The 15,714-nt window shown below is 32.9% G+C and overlaps 3 protein-coding genes across 5 annotated transcripts in view; all 3 read right to left on the reverse strand.

The window, feature by feature from the left end:
• The window catches only part of LOC124955832 (high-affinity choline transporter 1), a 17,550-nt gene extending 10,634 nt beyond the window's left edge, over positions 1-6,916 (reverse strand). For 2 of the 3 annotated variants that reach the window (XR_007102992.1, XR_007102991.1), the window contains exons 1-8: positions 6,531-6,916; positions 6,014-6,344; positions 4,799-5,169; positions 4,183-4,487; positions 2,924-3,203; positions 1,144-1,361; positions 347-771; positions 1-52 (exon numbers count right to left, since the gene is read on the reverse strand). The exon at positions 1-52 is cut by the window's left edge and continues 283 nt beyond it. Coding sequence is in view for 1 of the 3 variants with exons in the window: in XM_047510850.1 (XP_047366806.1) it covers positions 1-52; positions 347-771; positions 1,144-1,361; positions 2,924-3,203; positions 4,183-4,487; positions 4,799-5,072 (1,554 nt within the window). In the remaining 2 variants the exon portion in view is untranslated. The remainder of the gene's footprint in view (positions 53-346; positions 772-1,143; positions 1,362-2,923; positions 3,204-4,182; positions 4,488-4,798; positions 5,170-6,013; positions 6,345-6,530) is intronic. The other variant, XM_047510850.1, reaches the window with a different exon arrangement.
• Positions 6,917-8,122: 1,206 nt separating this feature from the next.
• On the reverse strand, positions 8,123-9,531 carry LOC124955922. Its single transcript, XM_047511077.1, has 3 exons — positions 9,445-9,531; positions 9,039-9,297; positions 8,123-8,301 (listed from the first exon to the last, which is right to left on the reverse strand). Exons 2-3 carry the CDS (start codon positions 9,273-9,275, stop codon positions 8,233-8,235), a joined length of 306 nt encoding a protein of 101 aa, XP_047367033.1. The 5' UTR covers positions 9,276-9,297; positions 9,445-9,531; the 3' UTR covers positions 8,123-8,232.
• A 2,048-nt stretch (positions 9,532-11,579) lies between these two features.
• LOC124955844 lies at positions 11,580-15,567 on the reverse strand. Its single transcript, XM_047510864.1, has 12 exons — positions 15,550-15,567; positions 15,229-15,379; positions 14,999-15,145; positions 14,319-14,497; positions 13,951-14,157; positions 13,559-13,780; positions 13,293-13,485; positions 12,970-13,180; positions 12,571-12,880; positions 12,254-12,399; positions 11,920-12,136; positions 11,580-11,832 (listed from the first exon to the last, which is right to left on the reverse strand). The coding sequence occupies exons 1-12, from the start codon at positions 15,565-15,567 to the stop codon at positions 11,617-11,619; spliced, it is 2,217 nt and encodes a 738-aa protein (XP_047366820.1). The 3' UTR covers positions 11,580-11,616.
• Positions 15,568-15,714: the final 147 nt, after the last annotated feature.

A 15,714-nucleotide genomic window follows, 5' to 3' on the forward strand; every position in this document is an offset into this window, starting at 1 on the left:
TGCTGGATCTGGTCCAACACGTTCGACGTCTTCTGGTATGTTTACCACACACCTGTGATTGTCAGGAATCATTGATTTTGTTATTTGTTTGTTGTATCGATTTAATCGTGGTCAAGGCTTTTCTTAGATATTACGAAAATCGATTAAAAAGATTGTACAGATTGATTGTATAAAATTAAATATTAGAACGTTTGAAAATTTCCATGGATACTTGATTACTTTTTTTTTTTTTTTTTTCTTAGATTAATCCCAAAAATTTTGTCATATAAAAAGTTGGAATAAACTATTTGAGAAATGATAAGATATAAGAAATTTTGGAATGATGGATAAACGATGGTATACAAACCTAAAGACGTCGTATCCAGGCGCCAATCTACCAGTTTCAAAGGCAACCTGCGTACCGTACGAGACGGCAACCAATGTCACCAAGGAAAGTAACATCGCCATTGTTCTGAATGGGAACATCTGAGTTTTGGTTTCCTCATCGTACCAAGGATAATGGATCAATGCTGGCAAACTCATCAATGGTTCACCACCACTGATCCTCACCATGAATGCTATTATGTAAGCTGATAAGCTGCCATAAGTATTGCAGTACTCCTTAAAATGGACGACCATTAGGAGTTGAGGGAAGAGGATAACGTAAACCAAGTCGGAACACATCGACCATAACCCATAGATAGAAGGTATCGTCAAAGCCATCACCGTACTGAGAACACCAACTACTCCTATGCCTGCTCTCATTACCCAAATGATCTCCATCTCCGATGCCTGGTTTCGTAGAGAAGAAAAAAAGAAGGAAAAAAAAAAAAAAGGAGAAAAGAAAATGAAAGAAACGAAACATCACAATGCAATGTGAATAAAGTTTTTCTCTATCTTTTTATCATGATAAATATTATAATGAAAAAATTAATAAAATTTGTCTTTTAACGAGAATTTAATACTTTTACTCGATTTGATTTGACAGAGTAGTACGAGTACTATAAGATGTGAAAGTGATGCGAATTTTTTTTATTTTAATACGGTCAAACGAGAAAACGAGTTTATTGCTGGTGTATATATATATATATATTGTGTTGGAGAGAAGACACTCCATTAATCTGGAATCTATGATTTATCAGGTAGGAAGATATTTATACTTACTCGCTGCCGGAAGATCAACTTATAAACGTTTCTAGCGAACATCGAACTGGCAGAGAGGATACTACTGTCTGCCGATGACATAACAGCTGCTGATACAGCACCCAATCCAAAAAAGGAAACAAAGTCTGGTGTAAGATATTGCAGGACCATTGGTAGAATCATACTTGTTTCGGTTTCCGTCAATGGATATGGCCCGTGATAACCTGTTTCATTCCAAGCTGTAACATATCGTTAAAATATCCCTTCGTTTCTTTCCATCGATGAAAGTTGATTTGATTTAACATGATTAACTAAAAGAATGATAATAAAAAATTGTGAAGGTGAATGTTGACCCCGTCGAGCATTTCACCTCCGCACTAAGGACGCTTTCACGCTCTCTCTACTTTTCATAATGTAGTACAGATTTCATTTGAAAATAAATGAGGAAAGTGGAGCATCATCGTCGATCATGATGTTATTAATCTAAGTTACATTTTGTTTCGAGAAAGTAAGTATTTATTTGATCTGTTTGTTTAGACAAAAATGCTTTATACTTCTTTTTCTTTTTTTTTTTATGGTTATAACTAGTTTGTTTTTTATTTTTTTTTTTTTTTTTTATATTGATAGATAATTCTTCGTGTAATTTTCAAGAATATGAAAGACAATTAAAGTTGCACCTGTTGTACATTCGAGAATTTAGAAAGTTTTTAATGATAATAATTGGAAAAAGAGAAAAAGAGGGGAAAATAGCGCTTTGTTGCACGCTATAACAAATCATTATAATTTCTCACGTGCCGATGATCTTTACTATGTGAAAAAATAACATCGTGGACACGTTGCATTTGTACCGAATAACTGAGAAAGTACCCAGCTGTCACCATAAAAATATGATTTCGCTTTGTCATCGAGCGAAATTTAACATCTGACGTATAAAATTCTTCTCATACATTGCATTGGACATAAACGTAGCCTTGAAAAAACATAAGGTTTAACAAAATTGAGAATTTATCTAATTGGCAAGAAAGATTAAATGGCTATCTATTTTTCAAATATGATTATCTATATTTAGATTTAAAAATGGACATTAGAAATATGATAGACAATGTAATTCATTGTTGAAAACAGTAATCAATAATAACAAATTGTCAGTAGCTCTTCAGTAGCTATTCTCGTTTTTAGACTGTAATGGAGTCTCGGATAACAATATACAGGGTGTCGAATTAGTTCCAGCACGTTGTCGTGTTTCACGTTAGTGGTCGAGTCGCATTACCACCCTCGCCTTTTCATAAGATAGAATAAAAGAGAGAGAGAGAGAGAGAGAGAAAGAGAGAGAGATAACACATGACGAAGTCCCACGGTATTGTACACGTTTCAAATACTCCAAACTCACCCCTAGTCTAGTCACCCTATTCTCATCCCCTCTTTTCTCCGCGAACCTTATAAATACCAGCAGTGCTGGATGCTGTGGTAGCAAATGTCAAGTAGGCTTCGAACTTTGGATGATGAGTATACCAGATCTAATTCGATCCCCTTTAGATAGAGAGGGTGGATTCTTCAAAATGTTATACTTCTCCCTAACATCTAATGATACTCGAAATAAGATAGAAAAAGAGAGAAATAGAGAGAGAGAGAGAGAGAGAGACAACATTCGTTGTTATTGTTGTATTTTAATTGTTATGTTTGTCTGTATATTTTTTAAATGATATTGAATTCAATATCATCGATATAAAGATCGAATTAGTTTTGGAATATATAATATAGAGACTTTGATATAGAAATTTTTAAAGATGTTTATGCTCACGTGTTGCTTTGGCGATTGCTCCAATGAGAACAGGAGGAATAGCCATGAGTATGCATCCCACAGCTGCAACATAACTCAAAAGTTGAGCTCTTCCTGCTGTTTTTGATGAAAGTACTCTCTGGAAATAAACTTGCCAAGGTATGCCACCAAATATCAATAATAACCCGTAATCTACGTAATAAAAATACTCCTCGGGTTTGACCTCGCCGATCCAATCGACCTCCATGGAACTAAGTGATTCTACCTTTGGATTGGCCCAGGCAAACGGGATGCACATCCACTTTAACATGAAAATAATATTTTTCGTTTTTTCTTTTTTTTTCTTTCTTTCTTTCTTTCTTTTTTTTTCTTTCTTTCTTTCTTTCTTTTTTTTTTGATTGTATTTAAAATATAGTTTTCCATTCATGATATTCATCTTAATGTTTTAGCATCAAAGGTGACATGGTATATGTCTACTTGAAAGGATTTCTCAATGAAAGGATACGCTGTTCTCTCCCCTTCGATAAGACTACTCTTTAGGATGTTGCAACTAACGATCTATCAGAGAGGGAGAAAGAAAGATTGAAAGAGAGAGAGAGAGAAAGAAAGAGATTTGATTTTATCTCGATTAATTATGGTTAATGGATGATCACGGGAGAAAATCTCTTTGCATTTGAATAGAGACAATTTTTTCAAATGATTATTTATCTCTTGGTATTCTTATTATGTTTAAAGAACGTTTAGAAACTCGAGAATCATCCTAGTTTGATTAATGAATATAAGTTGAAAACAAAAATAGAATGAATTCTAACGCAGGAATTGATGTCCTTCAATTATAGGTCTGATCAAAATTCTTGATTAAATCTTTTCAATGATTAAACAAGTAAGAACAAAAAGAACATTGTTTTTTAGGATTTATATATATATCAAGACACTCTGGAAATGATAATCGAAAGGAAGATATCCTGGGCATGAGAAATGTCGAATAGAGTTAGAGCTTTTGATATAACTAGGTCACCACCTACGCAAACACCTACACTTGGGCAACCTACACTCATAGAATTGACAAATACTTGGTACGGGCGACGAGCCTGTGTGTTATCGATCCGTTCAAAAAGGGATAGTTCACTATTTTTCTTTACTCTGTTCTAATTAAAAAAAAAAAAAAAAAAAAAAAAAAAAAAAAAGAAAGAAAAAAAGAGAAAGAAAGAAAGAAAAGAAAAAACAAACTTTCGTTTGATTTTCTAATAAATTTTTTTTAGTTATCGAAATTTACTTACCAATCCGATGAAAATGCAGAAAAGTTGGATGACGTCGGTATAAGCGACGGAGTAGAGGCCGCCGAATAGAGTGTAAAAAACTGCGATGCAGGCGCTTAGAATGACGGAGGCACCCTGGTCCATATCGATGATGACAGCTAACGTGGCACCCAAAGCAGCTAGGATCCCAGCTGCCCAGAATACCTCGCCGCATAGGGCAGGAAGAAATAGAAGACCACCCATTCGTTCCCCGAATGCATCTTGAAGCGGATCCAGCATCGTGATGTACCCCTGTTGTCGCATCTTGTTTGCAAAGAATATGCCACCTGTCGTCATAAATCAATTCATCTTTGATCGATCAAAGAAGGATTAATTCATGATGCTATCATTCACAGTAGCAACGTGGCTTATAGAATGTTTTTTTTTTTTTTTTTTTTTTTTTTTTTTTTAGGTATCGCTTTGATAAAAAAGTATTCCAAAATGTTGATAATAAAATTTGAATACAGAGATAAAGAGAAAAAGAATGTAAAAAGAATTTGTAATTTACTCTAAAACATGTACATACATATAAATATTTAAAGCAATGTAAAAAAAATTGTAAAACAATTCAATTTCAAACTCGGTGAATCTCACTCACCAAAAATAAGACTTAGAGCGTATCCAAATGGTGCCTGACACCAGACCAGACCTCTCGTGTAAATTGCCTCTGCTGTACCGTTGATGTATCCTCCACCTACCCATGTTGCTGTCATTGTAAAAATTCCAACAAACAAGCCGATCGAACGGCCAGCTAACATGACCTCCTCCTCGGAATCGTTTCCAGACTCCTTCTTTCTTGCTGCCCATATTCCAACGCCAAGTATCAACGCGTAAAACAATATGATCGAGATCAGGCCAGCGATGTTGATCATCTTCGGGGAGTACGGTTCCAGCGGCGTGTGTTCGAGCTGACGGAAACGGAGGTCCCAGAGATTTGGTGACCGATCCAATTTCGGAACGTTTGGATACCTAATTGGATAAAGAACTTATTTGAAATTTAGTTTGATCTATATGTTTTTCCATTAAATTTATATAGAATTTATTATGACCAATTTGTTCAATGTTTTTGTCATTGAAAGTGTAAAAGAAAAAAAAAAAAAAGAAAAAAAAACAAATTTGAAATCATTTCGTTTGATGTTTTAGACAATTAAATCCGATTAAGGATGAAGTTCCTAAAAAGGGATTTCATAATCAGCACCGGTATACAGCGCTTTGTCTTTCCATCGAATTAAACATTCCACGTGTTAGATGTACCTACTTAAATCCAACGCGTGTATTTAACCGTAAATATTATGTTTTAGCCCCGAGACAATCCGAAATCGGTCCGTTGGGTTAACCCTCTGATCCAATTAGTCTCGCTATATTCATCGTCGGAAAGGTTCGCACATGTGGAGAGTGGATGGACCTTTGGAGAACGGATAAAAAGGTCAAGGCCCTGAGGATCGTTAAGGATACTTGTAAGATCAATCGATGAATATTATTCGTTTGAATTGCTAAGATAATTATGATTGTATTGTATCAATCTTGACAATTTATAGATCATATATATATATATATATATATATTAGGAGATGAAGAAAAAAATGTTCTGAATCAGGGAATATAATATATTCATTTCAGGGACATATTGTTGAATTTGTTAAGATAATTATGATTGTATTACATGAATTTTTGAGATTTATCATAAACAAATCATATCTTTCAGATGATGAAGAATAAATGATATTGATCAAGTATATTGACATAAACTTGATATTTCATCCCAAGGAGTTTGGAAAATAGAAGAAAGAAGAGGGAATATAAATTAGTGTACCTCTGAAGACCCCGTGGAGTACAATCACGCAGCAACGGGGGACAGCCTCAAACGGGTACCGGCGGCATGTCCCGTTGGCGGTTCTTCCAAAGGGCCGACGACGACGGCGGATTGGGGTTTGGGGGGCAGCAGTCACCCCACCGGAGCGAGGTCTTCTGGGAGGGGCTGTTCCTTGTCCTAAACGCGAGGCCGCCCATGGGCGCTGATGGCCATCGATTTTTACTCGATTCACCAAGTCCGCTACTTCTCTGCCGTTCTTTCTCTTCGGCCTTCCGAGACTTGCCTTTGGTACCGCCACCGATCACGATCGATCGGTACAACGGCACTTTGTCTAAAAATCACCCCCGTTGCCTTTCTTCAAACATTTCTATTACTTCCTTCGATTATATTGAATGAAACGTGACACGATACTTTTATCAAAGAAGAACTAAATATCTAAGAAATCTAATGAAATTTATTCTGACAATGAATATTACATTACAAATACAATAGATCAAATTAATTTAATGATACTTACCAACACTACTGACGAACGTTCTTCCGACTATCACTACTACTAAGTAAATACTCCGCTACCAAGAATCTCAACACTGTTTCATCGTTATACTTATCGAACACTTGTCACGATATATCTTTATTGATTTTGATATAACTTTGATGTTAGACAAAAAGGAAGAGAGAAAGAGAGAGAGGGAAAGAGAGAGAGAGAGAGAGAGAGAGAGAGAGAGAGAAATAATGGACGACGGGAGGCGCATGTACCTCCCTCGTTCTTGTCGCCGTCGCCGTCGTTGTCGTCGTCGTCGTCGTCGTCGTCGTCGTCGTCGTCGTCGGTGGTGGCAAAACGACGTCCCTGTCGGTTGTGGAGGCCACTCCGTACTGAACGGTCGGTGTCTCTCTGCCTGTCGAGGACCGATGTAGGGACGGTTCCACTGATATTGATTCGCTCCTGTGACGTCATCTACCGGAGACATTTTGCCAGGGGGTAGAGGGTATGAAAGGCGCGCGCTACTCATCTCTCTCTCTCTCTCTCTCTCACTCTTTTATATGAGCCAACACTAACCCTACCACCAAAGCCAACTGGAGGCGTGGACTGAGTGAAAATTCGCGAGTCTGCGCCCGGATGAACGAAACTTAGTTCCTTAGAAGGATCTTCTCATAGTTAGGATCAACGTTTCCAAATGTTACCTATTCTTTATTATTTTTATCTCTCATTAAATCTTATACCTATACTTATTCCTTCCTTCTTTTTCTTTTTTCTTTTCTTTTTTTTTTTTTTTTTCTAGCTACTTTGATCACTAATTGATTAATTTTTACGATTTGATATATCTCAAATGTTTTAACAAATGTTCTCCACAATCAACTTGGTTCGATTATTATATTTCTTTTTCTTTTTTTCTTTTTTTACTCGAGTATTCAATGAGATCTTGAATATCTTGATACCATGGATATGCATCGATAGCTAACCATTGACAATGCTGACGTCAGAAACATCGAAGGCTGGACGAACGGGAAAATCTATTAATGGCTAACAGACGATAATGTTGGCTTTATAAGCTACGTTTTGTTATAGGTCACTTGAGAATATACCTATTAGATATTTAGATTCATACTGACATAACTGAGAAAATCTTTTTTGGAAATAATATTTTTGAAGTAATATTTTTTTTTCATTATCATTATAGTGATCATATTTACTAATAACATATATCTATCAAAATTCATATAATCGTTAGTTTTTGCTCTGTCTCTCTCTCTCTCTCTCTCTCTCTTTCTCTCTCTCTCTCTCTTTTTCTCTTCCTCTGTCTCTTCAGAAAATGATCGATATCACTTGACCCACTCTATTCAATCTAGAAAACGGTATGCCCTTTTTATTTTACAATATTCTTCTTATAATTTATTAGATTAACATTAGTAGAGAAAAACTCTCTCAAGTGTCTTCAGCTTCACAAACGCATACCTAACATTTGTGAATATTAGCTCGAAAATTGTCATTAATTAAAACGGAAATAACGAGCTAATGTAAGTACCAACTTAGATGGTGGAAGAGGCGAAGGAGGAGAAGGAGAAGGAAGTACGTCAAACAAGGTGGAAATAAATTCTAATACTTCGTATTCTTCAATCAAATTTTATAATGATTTATTTAACTTTGAATTTGATTCGCTTAGAAATTGTAACATTATTTTACATATTATTGATCTTTAATAATGATTTTGAATTTCTTATGGCGATGTTTCTTGCCAGCATGGTACACATCGGGCATTCTCAGGCGTGTCACAGACTCCAGTGTTCTGTTAAAAATAAAAAAGAAAATCAATACGAATTGGTAAGATAAGATTCTTAAAAATATTTATTGATAACGTTCGAAGAAAGAGAGAGAGAGAAAGAGAGAAAGAGAGAGGCAGACAGAGAGAGAGAGAAAAAAAAGGAGAAAAAAAAGAGAAAAAAACATTGTTAACGATAAGATACGATCATTCACACATTTATGTTCTTTCAACAAGTAACACGCTATCGATTGCATCGATCTAAGGGTTATACGACCCTGATGAACAGTCATGTCAAGAAGTCAAGCAGTTACGCATTGCATGGTACCGGTGAATTGAAAATTGGCACGTGTCAGGTGAAGCACCGGGTCTCACAATAGACACGTGCACACACACGGGAGGACCGTAACTGGATACGAGTGAAAGCGAGTTCCAAAGGGAGTTTTCAAGGGTAAGTCGAGGTCGTGACTCTTTGCGCTCAAAGAGACGTCGTCATGCCACGCGTAACGTCCTTGCTTTCAATAGGGACAATTAATTCTTTTCTTTTTTTATAATATATATAATATTTACGAAACGAAAACGTTATTACGGTGGATTATAAGGATTATAACTTTTAATGAGACAGAGAGAGAGAGAGAGAGAGAGAGAGAGATTGTGTTGATAAAAATTAATTATTAACATGTAACTAAAGAATAGTATTATATATTCTATAATGAAAAAAGAAAGTTTATATTATTTGATAAAATTTAAGATCTATTATTTACCTTGTTGAAAACTAAATTATCTGGACATGTTTCAATACTTTCTTTTTCTCCGCAAGAAATGTAAAGTAGACAATCCAAAGGATAAGGCAGATTTACAGTTTCAGAGTTTCTATTTACTGGACATAAAGGAGTCTGACATTGTTTCGTTAGATCTTCCTCAGGTATTCCTAATGGTGGACTAGCGTAGATCGCTACGGCGAATAATAATACGCATTGAACGACAAATAAATGTCTCATCTTTCAGCTTTTTCTTATATATCTAAAAAAAAAAAAAAAAAAAAAAAAAAAAAAAAAAAAAAAAAAAAAAAAAGATAAAAGTAAATAAATATTAATAAATAATAATAATAATTAAAATCAAATATTTAAAATAATAATGATCTCTGTAATGTAATAGTGAAAGACCTACCTTACGATGAAATACAATGAAATTGTATATTATCGAGAGAAATGCGGTTTATATAGTTTGTTGAGTCGTATAATCGAAGATATTTTAAGGTATATGACAAGGTAATGATAAAAGATATAAGTACAATTTTTTATCACAATTACAATGCTATCCTTTGTCGATATCAATAACAGTTGCATTTTATCTCTGATATGACAAGTAAATGTAAAAAGCAGTAAATATTGAATCTTTAAACAAACAATTGTTCAAAGAACTTAAGAATTAATAGAATTGTTTTCAATGACAAAACGATCATAATTGATTTAAGGATTTGTCTTTTAAACGATTGTCTTTTAATACGAGCATCGATGAATATAAAATTAGGTCAGGAGGCATGACCTCCATGTCTCTTCGGTTTGCATCTTTTACACGAGCTCAAGGGTTCGTCTTTTTCTCTCTTAGGCTTACCACTTAATTACCCCCCCCCCCCACCTCTCCTTCGTACGACCTCTGAACTTACAAGACGTACTTCAGGCTTACCAAGCTTTCGTTGAGACATATCTTCCTACACTCTCCTGGACCTTCTATCAGCTTTTCTTTCAAGGATAACGAGCCACGAACTTCTTCAATTTTGTTTGTTTTTTCTCTCTTTTTTTATTTTTTTTTTTTTTTGTATTTTTTTTTTTCTATTCATTATAACTCTTTTCTATTATTCATAACATCGATATTATCAATTGTCAATTATTTTTCAATTGATGCCGATCCTTCATCAAATTCTGTTTGAAAAATATACTCGTGAATACGTAATCAATCTTGAATCGTGCATCTATTTTCCTTGAATATTTTTTTTCTAATTTAAATAAAAAAAAAAAAAAAAAAAAAAAAAAAATTATATTCCGGCACAGTTTTTCGAGATTCAAATTCTCTATAGATATAGAAAAAAGTATATAAAACTGATAGGAAATTAGAATTTTGGAGCATTCGTTTGGTGCATCCTAATACAATACTTTCTCTCTAATCACTCGAAAGTTATTCTTTACGTGTTTAATACATGCTAAAGAATACAAAGTGCGTCCTATCCGAGATTTTTAAAAATATAATGATTATCACTAGCTAGATATATTTTATAATATCTTTGTATTTTTCTCTCTGATACTTTTTATTTATTTTTCATTATCAATCAATACTTACTATTTCCAATACTAATGCGTAAATCGTTGATAGTTCGCTGATTAGAGATGAAGAGATAATTAATGATGTTCTTTAATTTTCTTTCAAATCTTTTTTTTATTTTTTTATTTTTTTTTTTTTTTTTTTGATAGATATGATATTAATTTTTATAATTTACTTTTTTTTATAGAAATAGTATGGTGTTGTCATCTAGCGGTAAAAATAATATTTAAGTGTACCGTGTTGGTATTATGACGTTCCTACATTATCGACGATACCAATGGATAAAATCAAATTCTATATGATCTACGTACGGTTAATAATCAGAAAATTATTTTTACTCAGATGTCGACACTATCTTTATTTAAGAGTATATATTTTATGTATTTAATTAGATTTAATTATAAATAATAAATGTATTATATTTTGTTTTACAAAATTTCACTAACTTCGAGGAACTTATAAATGAAACGATTTTTTATATTATAGGATGTGTAATTAAATATATATAATATATATAATTATATATATATATATGTATGATAATATGTATATCTAATTACCTCTGATTGACGTTGCTTGGATAAAGAGAAGAATATTACTGAATATAAAGCTTAAATTTTGGTCTCTTATATCTTTGAGAAGAAATAAAAAAAAATTACTTCGAATATCTCTTTTATTTGTATAGATTTATTTAAGCATTATTGAGCAATAATGGAATTAGTATAAATTTAGAAAAAAAAAAAAAAAAAGGAAGTGCCAAAAAATGGTGCCTTGTTAAACGAGTTTTATAATCCATTTGATAGGAGACGAGCAAAACGAGTTTCAGAGAAAGTCGAAACGAAGATACTATCCTTATCTTATTAATACTCGAACAATAGAGTTTCTGATTTTCTTAATAGTTTCAAAATGTCATAGTTTACATATATATAATATAACGTTCGAATACTACGAATTTTTTTTTTTCTTCTTTATTAAAACTCTTATAAAAATTGTAATATACAAATATTAAACAGATAATATTTAAAATGGTAAAGCCGTTTTATTTTCTTTTAACAAACGTAAAGCTCGTAAAAATCCACGATAATCAAATTCAAGATGACCAGCTCTTTCGATGGAAAAACATTTGTAAAGGACATCAAATTCTCGACTGTTTATCAAATCTAACATTCGTCTAATCGATAAAGCCCGCATCAGACAATTCTTCGATACCGTGCCTACATTTTCTTTATCGAAATCCTATAAATTATCGATAAATAAAAGATTAAATAAAAGATCGTTGAAATCTCTTGTTCATTTTCATTTGAATAAACTCATCGAACTAACTGCAAAGAGTTCTTCCAAATTGGGTTGTCGAACGACACACAACTTATCCATCACCTGACTTAACATATGTCGTTCCTCGAAATTAAGGAATGTCCTGCTGCTAGCTTCTGAAGGAATATGTTGTACAGGTACGAGTAAAGGTGCTCGTTCTAAACTACCCATAGTTACTGCTTCTTCAACGCATTCAGCAAACCTGGCGTAATCGACGAAACCTGGCCTTTGTGATAAAGGAAAAAAAAAAAAAAAAAAAAAAAGAGAGAAAGAAAGAAAGAGGGAAAAAGAAATTATGTTTTCATAGAAAAAAGATTTCTATCTTTCTATACAGCAATAGTACTTCATAGGGGACTTGAAGATCTTGACGATAGTATCGACCTCAGTGGTGCTCAAATTACAACGAAGTTGATCCAAGCCACGAATAAAATCCACCATTGTTATAGCCAATTCATTATGTACGTCATATTGCTTAAGAAATTCGGATACCTGATCGACGGCAAAAATAAAAAGAGATAAAAAAGGAGATTAAAAAAAAAAAAAAAAAGAAAACAAAGAAATCGACTTAATAAATGATAAATATTAAAAATGTCAAGAGTAAAAAATAAGATATTTCTTTTTTTTTTTTTTTTTTTTTTTTCTTTTTTTTTCATGGTTTACCTTAATTCTCTCGCGTACAACCTTGGCCTTAATCTTGGCCAATACAAGGACGATATTCGTTTCATCTTCGGTGCCAGATGATAATACTTTAATTTCAGCATTAATTATTTTCTTTTCTTCCAGTATTCGATCATAAAGAGGTGCTATTATAGGTTTAGCTTCTAATTCTATTAAAAATCGATAATAATCGAAACCTAAATCATCGTTGTATCTTTGTTCAAGGGCAAATTCTTCTTCGGACGATAGAAGCACCGTTGCGGTTGTTAAAACTTGTCTCATTTGCGCGCGAGTTACGTGACCGAGATTATTCCTAATAAAAAACAAAACAAAAACAAAAAAAAAAACAAAAATATAATAATCAATAATTATTATAGACCGATTAGATTCAAGGTAGCTTACTTATCATAATTTTTAAAAAATTGTTTCAAAAGAATTCGCCGTTCTTCGACCCTATGTCGAACCTTTTGCAATGTATCTTCGCATAATTCTCTAATGCTTTTCTTTTCACATTGCCAATCAGTGGCACCTCTTTTACCAAGTTCCTCTATTTCTTTCGGTGGTGATACTACTTTTAAAGTTGGCAATTTTTCTAACTCCTTAACGGTAAATACTTAAAAGAAGATCTCATGTTAAAATCATATGTAAAAAAAATATTCTACTTGTATATATATATATATATATATATATATATATATATATATATATATATAATATATAGATACCTTGATTTATATCATCCTCGAATGTTCTCCAGCAAACACGATCAGGATCATTAGGATCTTTATAAAAAGTAATTAAAGCATGAATATTTGTTTCAGCTATGTAAAGACGTCCTAAAGATGAAACTTGAAGAGCATCTAATCCTCTTCTAAATTGTGACACTGTTATTTTACCATCATTCAAAGGATCAAAATCCTAAATATAATTTTATTTAATTATCTCTTTTTTAAGGATAAAATCTTTGTGAAAAGCTGTTGACGATCGCAACCTTGAAAAACTCGTAAATACGAATTCGATGCTCAAAAATGTGTCTTTGAATTCGTCGAATAACTTCCATTAAGGACATCTGTTCTTTCTGTTGCTTCATCACAGGATGAAATACTATTTGCTTTCCAAAAACACGAGATGGATCGACTTTACCAATTTCTGGTCTCGGAAGTTTTGGCAATTCTGCGGTAATCACACGGCCAGGAAATTGATCAAGTAATTTCTATTAAATCGATAGACTTCAATTATTTTCTAATTTCCCTTCATATAATTGTATAAGAGATAAATATATGGGAAAAAAAAAAAATTTCGTTCATTTGTAGTTAAGTAATAATATTATTTGTAATTAACGTTAATTCATTTATCTTGTAGATTTGAAAAATTCTTTATTACTCCAGCGAGATCTAACATCCCGTGTTTCTCCATGTATTCCTGTGCCTCATCGATGGCTTTTACGAAAGCAATATAATTTATCGTGTAGGCATCTTTCGCAAATCTTTTTACCAACAAACAGAATTCTTCCGAGCCAAGAACAATGCCGAGAAATTTGAGTACTCGGCCGAAGTGAGCGTAAGTAACGGTACCCACATTCTTTGCTATCTAGGAAGATATTAAAAGATCATATATGTATATATATATATATATATATAGATCATGTTCATATCAAGAAATTTGATAAATTATTATTATTATTTTTCTTTTCTTTTCTTTGTTTTTTTTTTCTTTTTTCTTTTTCTTTTTCTTTTGTCCATGAAACGTACTAATTCGTAATCTTGAAAATATGGCCTCAATACGAGTTTACGCTTGTTTATCAGAACAGCAATTTGAGTGATAATTAAACATAATTTTCGAAGTTCGGTAGCACTTAAGACATTCACATGAAGTGGATCTTCCCATTCTAATCCAGTTACGAGTGGTTTGTTCTTACTAAAATCAGGAACTGCAAACAATTTTTTCTTTTTTCTTTTGTTTTTTTTTTTTTTTCTTCTTAACTTCTTTTACGTTTCAACAACAAAATGCGTTTTCTATCTAACGTTGGAATTTTTTCAAGAGAAAGTTGAAAAGCCCTCAGGTAAAAATAACTAATTGTTTCGTTTCAGGTAAAGAAAGATTACAATAGAACCTTTAGGAAAAACCCTTACTACCTTTAACAACCTACTTATAATAAATATTTTCTTTTAAAGGGAATGTACCATTCGATTTTGAAAAATTTTGAAATATCCGTTTCCTCGTAGCAAAGTAAAGTTGTTTATAATATTTATGAAATTAAATATAGCATAAGATATTTTTTTTTTTTTTTTTTTTTTTTTTTTTTTTGAAAGAGAAAGTCAGTCAGGCAATTCAAGATACTTTTTTTTAAAAGAATTTTATTACTTTTCAGAACGAGCGTTCTCTTCGATCGTGATCTCACGACACATTTGTAAAAAATTGTTTGTCATACCGCTATCATGAATGACCTCGCAAAATTGTCTGTAAAGAATCCGTCCATCTTGAACACGAAAATAATCAGCAAGATCGCATATTTCTTTATTAGATAAACCAATAGTTTCCTTCAATGGACCATTCAAAATTGATACGAATTTCGTTTCTGTGAAATAATAATTTTCGACATTGTCGATTTGAGAAAGAAGAAAAATTTTTGGAAGAAATTTGGTGAAATTACTTTTCTACCTGAGATCAAGCTATTATTGTCAGGATCTAGAGGTTTATAATAATCCCAAAGACTAAGACCCAAACGAAATATTGCAGCACGTATTTTATTACAAGTACGCCAGACATCCTGTAGTTTCAGGGCCTGTACGGATGTATGACATGCATAGTACTATGGTTAGTGAGTGAAACGTGCAAGCATAGAATGTGGTATAGTCCTAAGTTTCTCTCTCTCTCTCTCCCCTCTCGCTCTCCCCTCTCTCTTTCTCTCTCTCTCTCTCTCTCCCCTTTTCATTTTCACCGACATCCTATTTTAGGAATATACAAGGGAGACTAGCCCACCTTCTGTTCCTCAGGCATTTCAACGGCCTCAGCCTTTTCCTTTTACACGTAAAAATTTTCCTATGAAATTGTATAAACAATTAATTGAACTAATTGAAATCAGTTAGTAAACAAAACGTTAGTAAACAAAAGCTAATCGGTGAATGAGTATATCGAAGATAGGTG

This window comes from Vespa velutina, chromosome 19 (assembly GCF_912470025.1).
Source record: "Vespa velutina chromosome 19, iVesVel2.1, whole genome shotgun sequence".
In the NCBI taxonomy this organism is placed as follows: domain Eukaryota; kingdom Metazoa; phylum Arthropoda; class Insecta; order Hymenoptera; family Vespidae; genus Vespa; species Vespa velutina.